Source organism: Planococcus citri, chromosome 3 (genome assembly GCF_950023065.1).
Source record: "Planococcus citri chromosome 3, ihPlaCitr1.1, whole genome shotgun sequence".
NCBI lineage: Eukaryota > Metazoa > Arthropoda > Insecta > Hemiptera > Pseudococcidae > Planococcus > Planococcus citri.
The window spans coordinates 62,308,435-62,322,487 of NC_088679.1; the positions used below are offsets into that span (position 1 = coordinate 62,308,435).

Here is a 14,053-nt window from a genome sequence, read left to right on the forward strand (position 1 = left end):
ATTCCAAACATCGAAAAAAGTTTAAATACATTTAGTTGTCTCATTTTGACCTCTTTCTGACGTATTTCATAAAAAAGTTGATAAGAATCACACTCGTGGCAAAAAATCAAAATTCGTTTATTTTTTGAATTTTTTCGAATGCTCATCTATTCAAAAGGTCTCTCCACAGGAAAAATTTCAAAAAAATCGCGGACCCTCCTCACCACTTCTTGGTCGAATTGACGTGAAATGACCCATCTGCTTGTTACTCCTTTAATTATCAAGTTGTTCAAAAAATAATATTTAATACCATAATAAAATTCTACCTACTTGATGAATTTTGATCGTGTTTTTTTTTCTCAAGAAGAAAATATGTGCCCCTTCAATTTATAAAGATGCCAACCTTCCTGCAGCACAAATTCCCCTCCAACCAAAGATGAAAGTTTCGGATTCCACGAAGATAACTTGAAAGAACATTCAAAAATACACCAACACTACCAACAGTCTGAATTCCAGGTACTGTAAGTACCTACATAATTATTTCATTTTTCGATTTTAGAGGATTTAAAAAAATTCAAACTACCTACCTACCTAGCTCATTTTCTACACAAAAAAATCAACATATTTTCATAAAATGAAGATACAAGTAGAATGATAGAAAGTTGAAATTTGGTTTCTGCGTTATTTTGGATCTCACAAATTTATTTATGGCCACTTTAAGTACTTAAGTCTTAATTCTTGGAGCATCTAGCGGATTTTTAGTTCTGAAAAAATCCTCTCAAATAAGTACGACGCAGATAAAAAATACGAGAAAGAAAACGGAAAATTCAAAATGAAAAAAAAGTAGGTACCTACCCGAATGGAAGGCGATTCTGAAAGTGACTCGAAATTTTGAATAAAATAGGGGTTTAAAAATCTTCCCACTTCCCCTCACTTCCTCTCGACCTACTAACCAATAATGATCAATTTCCAATGGTGTATAAAATTTTTCTACATCCCCCTCCGCATTTTAAAGTAGAATCCTTCTTCCAAAACGATTTGTACCATTTTCCAGCCGATCTGGAGGCTTCAACTCGCACCCGAAAGCGTTTTGCTCCACTTCGACAGCTGAAAATTTAATCCTATCGTAAGTTCGACATTTCGAGTTGATTAGAGCTGGTAAATCGCAAATACGAAAAATTAAGTACTCAAAATTTCGCCTACCTCCTAAAGTCGACCCCCTCCCCCCCGAATCGATTGGATCCAGATAGGATTAAATTTTAAGCTGCCGAAGTTGATTGTACCGCCTTCTGGAGAGTTTTGAAATTGCTGGAGAAAATCCAACTTTTGCTAGTGGCTCCAGATCGGCTGGAAAATGGTACCAATTGATGAAGGGGAAGGGGGTCAGATTCAATTCAGGGGTTGGACGAAGTTTCGAGTGATTTGTCGCAAAAATTGGAAATAACTAATCAGCCTTAAATCGATTCGAAATGCCTAACTTATGATAGAATAGAATTTTCAGCTGTCAAAGTTGATCCCAAAACCTGGTGTGATTTGAAGTTGCTGGAGAAAATCCCAACTTTTGCTGGAGCCTCCATATCGGCTGAAAAATGGCGCCAATTGATTCGAGAGATCGTCTTAAAAATGGAAATGAATACTTATACTCAGCCTAAGCTTTTTGAGGTACCGAACAAAAATGATAAAAATTCAAATATTTCTCATATGAAGACATGTACTTACGTAAAACTTTAACGTACCTACTGCGAATATGGCAAAGCTGCGATGTGCGCTGAGGCCTTCTGTAGTGTAGAGAGAGAGATAGGTAGTGTTGTTTATGCTTATAGTCTACGTAGGTCATTCCGATAAGTGCAAAATATAAATATCAGAATTACCGCTATGGTCCACGTAATGAAGACGTTATGCATTGTTATTAGTTATAAAAGCTGCGATACGATGTATAGTTCTATTTCTTTCATGTTGCTTTTAAGAAGAGCCATTTCGGTTTCTACAGTGCAATAAAACTCGACGTGTATACCTACCTACGAGTATTATTCTGTAATTAGTACACACGTCAAGAAAACATATCATCGAAGATCTTAATAATTGAGCCTGCTGTCGGTTTATACTGTTTGGATTTTTAGTGTCCAGAGAAACGTCTACAAGGAATTCGATAATTTCATCTGACACACCGGTAGGTAAACATTATTCCTAAATCTGTTGTACCTATATACCTAGGTAGATACATATCTTTTAAAAGCAGTAATATTTTTGATTAAAATCAGTGTCTTGAGGTATTGTACTTAGGACTACCTATTGGCTGTGATCATTTCGATAAAATATTATGTATTATGCCGCACGAGTGGATTCTTTTATTTTATTCTATTTTTAAAATTCGTAAGAAAAATTCAAAATCTTTATACATTCGTTTTTCAAAATTTTGCATACTCCAGCTGCCGATCCTCCAAGACAACTTTTTTCTTAAATGGGGAGTCCTAAGGAACATTTCTAGCCCTCCTCCTAAAAAAACATGGCCCTACTCACAAAATGGCGGCCATTTTGATTGACAGGTCAGCCAAAATCGCAGATTTTGCGTTCCAACATAGAACTTGCACGAAATTTTTTAAACCTCACAGAGGTAGATCGAACGAGCAGGCAAAAATTCAGTACCTGACAAAATTTCAGTACCTGACAAAATTTCAAGTGCAGTGCTTTTTTCGATTTTTGGTGAATTTTTGAAAATCAGATTTAGGCCAAAAATGAGGGAAAAAATCAAAATCATACCAAATTGACCTAGAAAGCTGAAATTTGGAATATACTCTATTTTCGACCTGCCAAATCGATTGGAAACTGTTTCAGACCGTTTAGAGTAGTTCTGGAGCCTCCAGAAGATTTTTGAAACTTGCAATTCCCACAAAGTTTCATCACATGGAGTTGGAAAGACGAAATTCATCCTGCAAACTATGTAGTTTAAATACACTACGAAGTCAACTGCAGGTGGATTTCAAGTCGTTTTGGAGTCTCCAGCGACTTTTTGAAAATTACTGGAGCCTCCAGTAGATTTCTGAAATTCAAAATTTTCAATTGGAGATGAAAATCGGAAATTTACTGTGCACTATAATTTTAGCACTCTCTGAAGACGACTTCAAGTGGGTTAAAGTCATTTTGAAGCCTCCAACGACTTTTTGAAAACTCCTGGAATCTCGAGCAGATTTTTGAAATTTGAAATTTCAACAAAATTTCATTAAATGGAGTTGGAAACACAAAATTCATTCTGCAAACTAGTTTAAATAACTTTGAAGTCGTCTGCATGGTGGATTTCGAGTCATTTTGGAGTCTCCAGCAACTTTTTGAAAATTACTGGAGCCTCCAGTAGATTTCTGAAACTCAAAATTTTCAAATAGAGATGAAAAGCAGAAATTTACTGCGTGCACTCCAATCTTAGTACTCTCTGAAGCCGATTTCAAGTGGGTTAAAGTCATTTTGAAGCCTCCAGCGACTTTTTGAAAATTCCTGGAATCTCCGGCAGATTTTTGAAACTTGAAATTTCAACAAAATTTCATCAAGTGGAGTTGGAAAACCGAAATCGATTATGCATTCCAATTTTAACACCTGCCCTGATCTTATTTATAATAAATTTTTGCGATTAAGAGAAGAGTTCGAAACCAAATGGCCCAAGACCTTGGTGTAAGTAAGAAGTAAGATAGTCTGAAAGACCTTCCATCAAATTCTTGTCCATTTTGGTTGAACAGATTAGTAGTATCAGGCTTCGTGGAAAAAATAGTGCGCCGTCTTAGAAGAGGGTCGCCTATCCAGTTCAAAACATATTTTTGTGCATCGATTTCATACTTTTTTGAATATTTAAAAAATTCACCGTTTCGCCTCCATTTGAGGTAGAAGGATGGGATTCAGTTGAGATCCTATTTTTGGCATTATTCCGAAGTGGATTGCACGCAGTTTCAATCCATTTTGGAGCCTCCTGCGCGCCTTTATAGAAACTTCAGTTTTCTTAAAAAAGCCACAAAATCTGTCCGAATTAATTCTAGTACCTACTTTGCAGAGTAAATTTCCGCTTTCCAACTACATTTGATGAAATTTTGTTGAAATTTCAAGTTTCAAACATTTGCTGGAGATCCCAGGAATTTTCAAAAAGTTGCTGGAGGCTCCAAAACGTCTTTAAACCCACCAGCAGTCAACTTCGTAGCGTATTGAAACTAGGTTGCAGAATAAATTTCGTCTTTCCAACCACATTTGATGAAATTTTGTGGGAATTTCAAGTTTCAAAAATCCACTGGAGGTTCCAGGAATTTTCAAAAAGTCGCTGGAGGCTCCAAAACGACTTGAAATCCACCTGCAGTCGACTTCGTAGCGTATTGAAATTAGTTTGCAGAATGAATCGCTTTCCATCTCCATTTTTGATGAAATTTTGTGGAAATTTCGTGTTTCAAAAATCTGCTGAAGGCTCTAGAACTACTCTAAACGGTCTGAAACATTTTCCAATCGATTTGGCAGATCGAAAATAGAGTGTAATCCAAATTTTGGTAAGATTTTGATTTTTCCCCTCATTTTTGACCTAAATTTGATTTTCAAAAATTCACCAAAAATCGAAAAAGGCACTTGAGCACTTGAAATTTTGTCAGATGATAAATTTTTGCCTGCTCTTTCGATCTATAGTTTGTGAGATTTGAAAAATTTCGGGCAAGTTCTATGTTGGAACGCAAAATCTTGCGATTTCGACTGACCAGTCAATCAAATTGGCCACCATTTTGTCATTTTGTGAGTAGGGCCATGTTTTTTTTTTTTAAGACAAGGGCTAGAAATGCTCCTTAGGACTCCCCCTTTAAGAAAAAAGTTGTTCCGGAGGATCAGAAGGGAAGTGCAATTGATCCTTATGCGGGCCTCCGACAATTATTGAAAAAAAATTGGAAATTCGAAGTTTGATTGTTTGGTGAAGGTGATGTGTGCGCTTTCAATAAGCCCAATATTACAGCTCGATCGAAGTGTACCACCTATACTTTAAAGGAATACATTGTCACAGCCAATTTGTACCTTATGATAAAGCATTTTTCAGCTTCGAGTTCTCTCATGTCTCTTATTTTTTCAGGTTATTATCAAACGCTACTCAGCCCTACGAATCGATTTTTGGTCAATGAGAAGCCAGTATGCCTTATCTTAGATATGTACCCGCTTCAGAAGGATTCATACCAGACGACGCGCTAGTTGTAGGCCATGAATCGGATAATTCGAAATTGTACGGTGCAATAGCAGAACATAATGGATGCATTATTCCTGGAAAAATTTCATCGCGAAGTAACGGAGCCATAGTTGGATGCGATTTGCAAGAACACTTGAAGAATGATTATGAAATTTTATGTATCGATTCGAATCTTGTTCAATGGATCAGCGATTCAAATGGCAAAGTGCCATCAAATGCCATTCCCGTGGGAAAGCATTTGAATGGAGAAACTCTATATATGGGACGTGCTCACTACGAAGGCGCTTTAATACCAGGAAAAATTCAAAGTAGTTGGAGATGCCTATTTAGCACACATAATGGACAAGAAGTAGCAATCTTCGATTACGAAGTATTGACATTTAAAAATCCATCATCATCCACATTCGAGGCATTAACAACAGAGCCAACTATCAGAAATAGACCTGCACGCTGCTCTCCATTGAACTGCTGCCAGTTATCCTGTAAGCGTTTCAAGATGATCTCGAACAGAGTCTTGCGAAGTTCCAGTGTCCTTTTTTCCTGCTGCGTTTCTCGGGATATCCGTAAAATAATCAGATTGGTACCTGCTTCGAATGGATTCATGCCAGATGATGCGTTGGTTGTAGGTCATGAGGCGGATCATTCGAAATTATTGTACGGTGTAAGAGCCGAACATAATGGATGCATTATTCCTGGAAAAATTTCACCGCAAAGTAACGCAGCTGTAGTTGGAAGAGATTGGCATGAACATTTGAAGAATGATTACGAAGTTTTATGCGCAGATCCAAGCGATGTTGAATGGGTTAAAGGTTCTTATGGCGATGTACCATCAAATGCAATTCCTGTAGGAAAGCATTTGAATGGGGAAACTTTCTACATGGGACGTGCGCACTATGAAGGTGCTTTAATACCAGGAAAAATTGAAAGAAGCTGGGCGTGTTTGTTCATCACACATAATGGACGAGAAATACGAATCACTCAATATGAAACTTTGACTTTAAAAAATCCATCGTCACGCAATATTCGGGCACTAGCAACTACCACATTATTGTGACCATCAATAACAAACCTACAAACGTATTGACCTTCAAATAGAAGTAAACAAACATATTTTTTCATTTATATGTAATACTTACTTAATATCTCTAGATGCATTGTTAAACCTTTGATAATTGTTTTTCACTTTTTCAGAAGTAAAAATTGATACCAAATTTAATAGAAATCTTCATTTCGAGTTGAAAGTCACCACTAAGAAATTTGTTTAGCTCCAGGAGTACTCTTGAAGGAATGATGTGAGCTCTCAAAAATAGTCCAGTCGTTTTAGCAGAATTTTTAGTCGAACCATGAAAAAATTACAGAAATTGTTCTACGCTAAATTTCCTATCAGCGTGACCAATTCAGCTTTTCCCATGACGATTTCACCCTTAGTGAGGAGGGCGTAAAGTTGTCAATTTTATAAAAATTGTTTTAAAAAATGAAAATCGACCATTTAAAACGCGCATAGACTCGAAAATATTTTGACCGATGTTGCACACCGCAACTTGTCTGCTACCCTCGCAAGAGGTCATTAATAACCTTTGTAAGTCTACATTTTTCGGCTACATCGCCGAAATGAAAGGTTAGAAGGAAAAAAGTGATTGAACGAAAATTATTCTACGTCAAATTTCTTATAAGCATGACAAGTTCAGTTAAAATGTATTAAATTTTCCGATTTCTGGTGGATTTTTGAAAATCAAATTTTGGCCAAAAATGAGAAAAAAAATCAAAATTTTTCTAAATTGAGCTATAAAGCTGAAATTTGGAACATACCCTATTTTAGACCTGCCAAATCGATTGGAAAACAATTCCAAACCGTTTTGAGCAGTTCTGGAGACGCCAGCACATTTTCGAAACTTGAAATTCCCACAAAATTTCCTCATGAAAGCAGTTAGAAAGCAAAAATTCATTCTGTAAACTAATTTCAATACGCTGCGGAGTCGACTGCAAGTAGATTTCAAGTAGTTTTGGAGCCTTCAGCAAGTTTTTGGAAATTACTGGAGCCTCCAGTAAATTTTTGAAACTTGCAATTTCTACAAATAGATTTTGTGGCATTTTTTGAAAAACATAAGTTTTTAAAAATCTGCTGGAGACTCCAAAACGGATTGAAACTGCCTGCGATCCTCAGAATAGTGTCAAAAATGGGGTATCTCTGTTTGGTAAAATTTTATGAAAATTTCGAGCATTGCAAAATCTGCTGGAGGCTCCGATAATTTCTAAAAAATCACTGGAGGCTCCAAAACGACTTAAAATCTTACGGTAGTCGACTTCATAGCGTATTGAAATTAGTTTACGGAACAAATTTTAGATTTCCAATTGCTTTTTACGAAATTTTAAGTTTCTAAAATCTGTTGTAGGCTCCAGAAATTTTTGAAAATTCGCTGAAAGTTCCAAAATGACTTGAACCAACCTGCAGTCGACTTGATAGCGTATTGAAATATTGGAGTAGTGGAGTACACAGTGAATCTTGGATTTCCAACTCTGTTTGGTAAATTTTTATGGAAATTTCGAGCATCGAAATATCTGCTAGAGTCTCCAGTAATTTCCAGAAAGTCGCTGGAGGTTCCAAAATGACTTGAAATCTACTTGCAGTCGATTCCCTAGCTTATTTAAATTAGTTTACAGAATAAATTTTAGCTTTTCAACTGCTTTTGATGAAATTTTGTGGAAATTTTAAGTTTCAAAAATCTACTGGAGGCTCTAAGAATTTTTAAAAAGTTGCTGGTGGCCACAAAATGACTCAACCCCACCAGTAGTCGACTTAATAGCATGGTTAAATTGGATTGCAGGGTGAATTTTCACTTTCGCCAACTTCATTTGATGAAATTTTATGAGAATTTCGAGTTTCAAAAAATGCTGGAGGCTCCAAAACTGCTTAAAACGGTTTGAAATCGTTACCACTTGATTTGGCAGGTCGAAAATAGGGTATGTTCCAAATTTCAGCTTTGTAGCTCAATATGATAAAATTTTGATTTTTCCCTCATTTTTGAGCTAAATTTGATTTTCAAAAATTCATCAAAAATCGAAAAATATAAATTTTAGCTGAAGTGGTCATGCTTGTAGGATGTTTGGCGTAGAATAATTTTAGTTAAATCACTTTTTCTGTCGGATCCTTCATGTCGGCGATACACCCGAAAAGCCTGTATTGGCAAAGGTTAATAACCTCTTGCGAGGGTAGCCGGCGAGTTGCGGTGTAGCGGGGTGGAACTTTTGATGGGTTGATTTAGAGACCAATCCGAACAAATAATGTTAAATTCAGCTTTCCCCCAATTTTTTCAAGGTTTGACTAAAAATTTTGCTAAAATGACTGGACTAAAAAAGGGTTTCGGAAAAAATCGTGATTTTCTCGCTCTAGTCAATAGTCATGCACTGGCCAGTTGAAGTAAAAATATATTTGAAGTGAAAAGAGCGCCCAGTACTCACCTGTAAAATTTTTTTTGCCCCAGAGCCACTTTGAAACTAAGGGTTTTTTTCGTATTTTCTGTATCAACTAAGAATACTATTACCTATGAGTCATGTTGAATGGGTTAGTTTATTTTTTGCCTAATCAAAAAAAAAAAAAAAACAATTCTTTGAAAATGAAAAGTGAATTTCCTGGGTTACATATACATACTAATTACATTTGTACCAGACTCGGATGATTCATAACAGATAATGTATTATGTTTTTTGCCTACGAATCAGATAACTCGAGTTCATTACAGTGACGTAAGAACAAATTCATTAAAAATACCGGGTATTTATTGATAAAGTGTTAAATTTTGGTGATAGATGAAGAAAGTACCTAGAGCTATTTCATTCGTATCTAGCACAACACGCCAAAGTGTCGCATTACCAAAGATTCTTATAAGTGAGCCTGCAGTCGACTTTCTGTTTGGATTTTTAGTGCCCGCGAGAAGCCTTTGCAACGAATTCACTTTCATCTGACTTACTTAAACGGTAAATACCTACTTATCATTCTTAAAACTTGAATCTTTTTCATTTTTCAAGTGGTGTGATGTTGCCAGTTGCAATAGATATCATTACCTAATTTATTTTCGTTCGCGAATAATTATACCTATTAATGCTTCTTTTTTTTTAAAGTCAAATTTTAAACACGTCCAAAATTTTTGATTTGTTTTTTTTTGGGAATGAGCCTTTTGCTTTTTTTTAGTTCTTTCTTTTTTTTCTTTTTTCGCTTGTTTCTTCAAAAGTGCATTAAGTAAATATGTATATCTTTCAACTTCCACGAGATCGATTAAAACTAAGTACGTTAAGACTGATCTGGAGCCTTCAACTAAAAGTAATTTCTCTGTATATTGCTCCAGATTAGAGACGTGCACTTTTCAAAAAAGTAATTTTGGTGAAATGAAGTGAAAAGTTCATTGAAAAGTGTGAAAAGTTGTGAAAAGTAAATTGTATGAGTCTCATTTTAAATCTCTCTGTAAAAGCTTTAAATTGATGTATTTTTTGCCTATCTAAAATACACAAAAAAAACAAAATCATATTTTTTCACCAACTTGATCGAAAAGTGGTAGTTTTGAGCCTTTCTAGAGCCTCTAACATTTTTGGGTTTTTCTGTTTTGAAAAAAATGTCATATCAAAACGTAATAATTGCGAAGGTGTAGGAGTGGAGAGAGTGAAACTTTATATGTACTTGACTTCATTAATGAGGTCAGTGTTCTCTGATGAGTGATGAGTGAATTGATTGGTCACCCGCTTTTTTTTAAAGTGAAAACTGAAAAGTGAAATGAAAAGTAAGAACTTTTCTTTTCAACTTTTCATTCAAAGAAAAGTACTTTCCACTTTTCACTTTTCAGACTGCACATCTCTACTCCAGATATTTTAATCAGGGTTAGGCAGGAAGTGGTTTTTTCAACTGTGACACATTGGTCAGAGTTAATTCTCTCTTTCTTTATAATTATTATTCTTTTTTTTTTCAAAAATTGGTTGAAGAGACCCTTGAATGCAAGTAGTTTTTTTGAAAAGAGTTTGGCGAGAGTGTTTGAGTAGTGCCTACACCTTCGAATTTGTTTTCAATTTTGATCACGTATCGCTTTCATCCTTATATATTAAAAGAATTTTAAGTTGTTGAAAACGTGAAAAACCTGGTGACAATCCGCCAGCCTCTCCTACTGAACCGATTTTGCTCAATTTTTTTTTATAATGTTCCTTATCACATGTAGATGTGTTATGAAACATTTAAAATTTAAAATTATTCATTTTGAGCCCAAAAAATTTAAAAAAATGCATTTTTTTGAACAATTTCAACTTCGATTTGCGGCCGAATATTTTAATTTGCTAGGCATTTCGTTTATTCAACATGGATATCAAAATAGGGTTTTATACGAGTAGGGTCGATGAAGTTGATTTTAGCATTCATGTTCATTTTAACCTCGAAATGAACCATCCAAAGAGAATTTCGAAACGAACCCTCAATTTGGTGAGAAGGTGCAAAATGTGCAATTTCGAAAAATTCAATGTGGGTTTTATTTATCATCTATAGTAAACAAAATATCAAACTATCAAACGGATCTTCATGAAGTTTGGTTTATTTTTTTGGAAAACCCTCAAAAGTGCGGGTACGCAGGGACAAAACTAATAGGGGGGGGGGAGGGTTCAACCAAAATTTGCGGAATAAAACGAAAGATGAGAAAACAATGCTACCAGTTGACATTATAGGTAGGTCTTCTTATAGCCTATCATGACTGACTTATAAAACATTTTCGTTTTCCCTGTTCAATTTTTAGAAGCCTCAAACATGGAATTTTTTTATTGTGTGAAAGAGAGACAATTAAGCCCGCGCGTAGTGAGGGAAGAAACTTTCAAAATTTGTATTTTGATAGGTGAAAACACAATGTTTTTTACATTAGGAAGAGTTTGATTTTTACGGTTTCAAAATCTTAGAATTTCAATGACGATTTTTAAAAATTCTAAGTTTGTAAAAAAGGCAAGCAGACCCCGACGAACTGAGGGCAAAAGCTTTCAAAAATTGGTATTTTTATATGTGAAAAAGCTTTGTTTTTTTATGCGAGGAGTCGATTTTTTTGGTTTCAAAATTTTAGAATTCGAATGATGGTTTTTTAGAAATTTCAATGTCAAAAAAGAAAAGCAACTTAGGCCTGAACGATTAATTTCAAAAAGTAAAAAACGTTTATTTTTTAAGTATGTGAGGAGTACATTTTTTGATACGTGAAATTTGCCAGATTTATCAAAATTTAATGGTTTTTTCAAAATTTAATGGTTTTTTCAAAATTTGACAACTTTGGGGGGAGAATACACCCCCTTACTTTCTTTCCCCTCGGTTTGTAGAGACAGTTCTTATTGAGGGCATTTTTCAGCTGTTATTGGGAATTGAATGATGGTACATTGATGCTCGGATTTTTGTCTCAGGCTAAAATGTTTAACATAAGCACCTGAGCTCTGAAGGAAAATCTGAGGAGGAGTGTACAATTCTTTACAAAAATTTGCCCACAAAATATATGAGGGGATTTGAGTATTAAGAAAATCCGGTCCTTTTGAATGCTCTATTTTCTTCAATGCACAAAGTAGGCAATATGAATTTTGAAATATGGTGATAATTTTGATGCTTGGTGCTGACATCCTCACGCAGGCGAGCTGCCCAAGCGAAGCGAGGGCGCGAGCCGGCCTGTGGAAAGACCTTTTGAAGGGACATGACACATGACCAATCGCGCAAATCGCAGCCCTCTCGCTCTTTTTTGAAGGCAGTTAGAGAGTGTCAAAATTTTCAGTGAACTTGAAATATCACCCATTTCAGCAGTGGATTACTCGATAATCGCGATACTTATCAAAATGGAACTTTTTCCAATGATTAGAGGTCTTAGAAGGCTTTTTGGTGATATCATAAAAATCAGTGTTGCCCCTTTTTTTTGTACAAAAAATTAGCTCGAAAAGTTTCAAAACGTACTTTTCATATCGTTCCAACTCTCAAAAATTGTGAAAAAAATACTTATATTAGGGACAACTTTTCATGCTGAACAACATTTTTTTTAGAATTTTTGAGAGTCGGAACGATGTAAAAACTACGTTTTTAAACTTTTCGAGCTAATTTTTCGTACAAAAAAAGTGGCAACACTGATTTTTATGATAGGTATCACCAAAAAGCCTTTTAAGACCCCTAACTATTGAAAACAGTTCCATTTTGGTATGTATCGCGATTATCGAGCAATCCACTGCTGAAATGGATGATATTTTATGTTCATTGAATACTTTGACACCCCCTAGCAGCCTTTAAAAAAGGGCTATAGGGCTGTGATTTGCGCCATTGGTCATCCCTTCAAACGGTCTTTCCACAGGAAAAATTTCAAAAAAATCTTCGACCCCCCTACCACTTCTTGGTCGAATTGACGTGGAATGACCCTTCATTCTATCATATCTTCTAATACCTACTTGAAAAAGTTCCAGATCTACAATTTTTCCAATTTTGTTAATTTTGTTTCAGATAATTTGCAACACTGTGTAGGTAGGTACCTACACGAATCGTTCTCTGATCGAGTGAAGCCAATTATAAAAGCATAAGAAAAATTTCACAATGACTTATCCCAGATATGTACCAGCTTCTGAAGGATTCATACCAGATGATGCGCTAATTGTGGGCCATGAGTCGAATAATTCAAATTTGTATGGTATAAGAGCAGAACATAACGGATGCATCATCCCAGGAAAAATTTCATCAGGATGTATACACGCTGTAGTTGGAGAAGATTCCCTCGAATATTATAAAACTAATTACGAAGTTCTTTGCATCGATTCCAACAATGTTGAATGGGTTTCTGCTTTTTGTGGCAGAGTACCATTGAACGCAATCCCAGTAGGAAGGCATTGTAATGGTGAAATATTATACATGGGACGAGCTCACTACGAAGGTGCTTTGATAGCAGGAAAAATTCAAAGAAGTAGCGGATTTTTATTAATCACGCATAACCAACTGGAAATACCGATCACTAACTATGAAGTATTGAGTTTGAAAAACCCATCAGCGTCTAGGTCTCAGACGCCATCATTAACCTCGGTGCGGGCCATTAGGACAGCAGGAAGATGATCCAGAGTCGTGGCGAATGGTTCCTCAGTCCTTATGCATTTCCCAAAATTGTTTCATTTTTTTATATGTAACTAACAATAAGTAATAAAAATCCCAGTGTATTTTTAAATGCTCATTTGTTTTTTCTAATCCACTGCAAAAATCGTTCTTCTGGTTGAAATATGTATGTATCTTCTTTTTTAAGACATGAATTTGAATTTTTTTCAAAATGATTTTGCATTTAGTAAAACAAAAAAATGAAAAAATATTTTTTTCAATTTCAAAAAAATATTGCTCTTAATTTGAAAGGGCTGACGAAAGGAAAGAGGAAACAAGGAAGACATCAATGGTCACAAATACCGATCTGATACGAGCTTCCTTTACGAAAAAAAAAGCAAAAAATACCACTCACGTCGCGCTTACTGAGATCACTGTCGCTTTAAATTCATCAATAACGCGTCGTTTAGTAAATTTAATACACTTAGATGGGCTCTTAAATTCATTCAACTATCAAAGATAACCCCCCGCGTCGACACGCTGCGAATTAACGTTGTTTTGCACCACGATTACAGCATCGTTTCCTCTTGCAATGCACCGACCAACCTGGCGAATTACTAACACATCGACGAAAGCTCGAATCGAAATCTCAACATAATATTCTATTCTACGAGTAGGTACATACTTTTGATCCGTACATTATGGCAAAACAAATCGCCGCAAAAATATTGTACGATATAACCTCGTCAAAGAGAAAGAGAGAAAAAAACGCTGCAATTTTTACACGAAATAGTAAAAAAAAAAAAAGAACCCAGCAACAACGAGCGAATA

The 14,053-nt window shown here is 35.5% G+C and overlaps 1 protein-coding gene and 1 long non-coding RNA gene across 2 annotated transcripts; both read left to right on the top strand.

Annotated features, from left to right (window-relative positions):
* The first annotated feature begins 1,862 nt into the window (after positions 1-1,862).
* Positions 1,863-6,381, top strand: LOC135841841 (uncharacterized). Its single transcript, XM_065359043.1, has 2 exons — positions 1,863-2,149; positions 5,060-6,381. Exon 2 carries the CDS (start codon positions 5,118-5,120, stop codon positions 6,222-6,224), a length of 1,107 nt encoding a protein of 368 aa, XP_065215115.1. The 5' UTR covers positions 1,863-2,149; positions 5,060-5,117; the 3' UTR covers positions 6,225-6,381.
* A 669-nt stretch (positions 6,382-7,050) lies between these two features.
* Positions 7,051-13,357, top strand: LOC135841854 (uncharacterized). The gene is made up of 2 exons (XR_010558001.1): positions 7,051-9,144; positions 12,647-13,357. It is a non-coding gene; the product is annotated as an uncharacterized LOC135841854 (long non-coding RNA).
* Positions 13,358-14,053: the final 696 nt, after the last annotated feature.

Coding starts and splice junctions, on each gene's coding strand:
- LOC135841841 (XM_065359043.1), top strand. CDS start 5,118: ATGCCTTATCTTAGATATGTACCCGCTTCAGAAGGATTCATACCAGAC.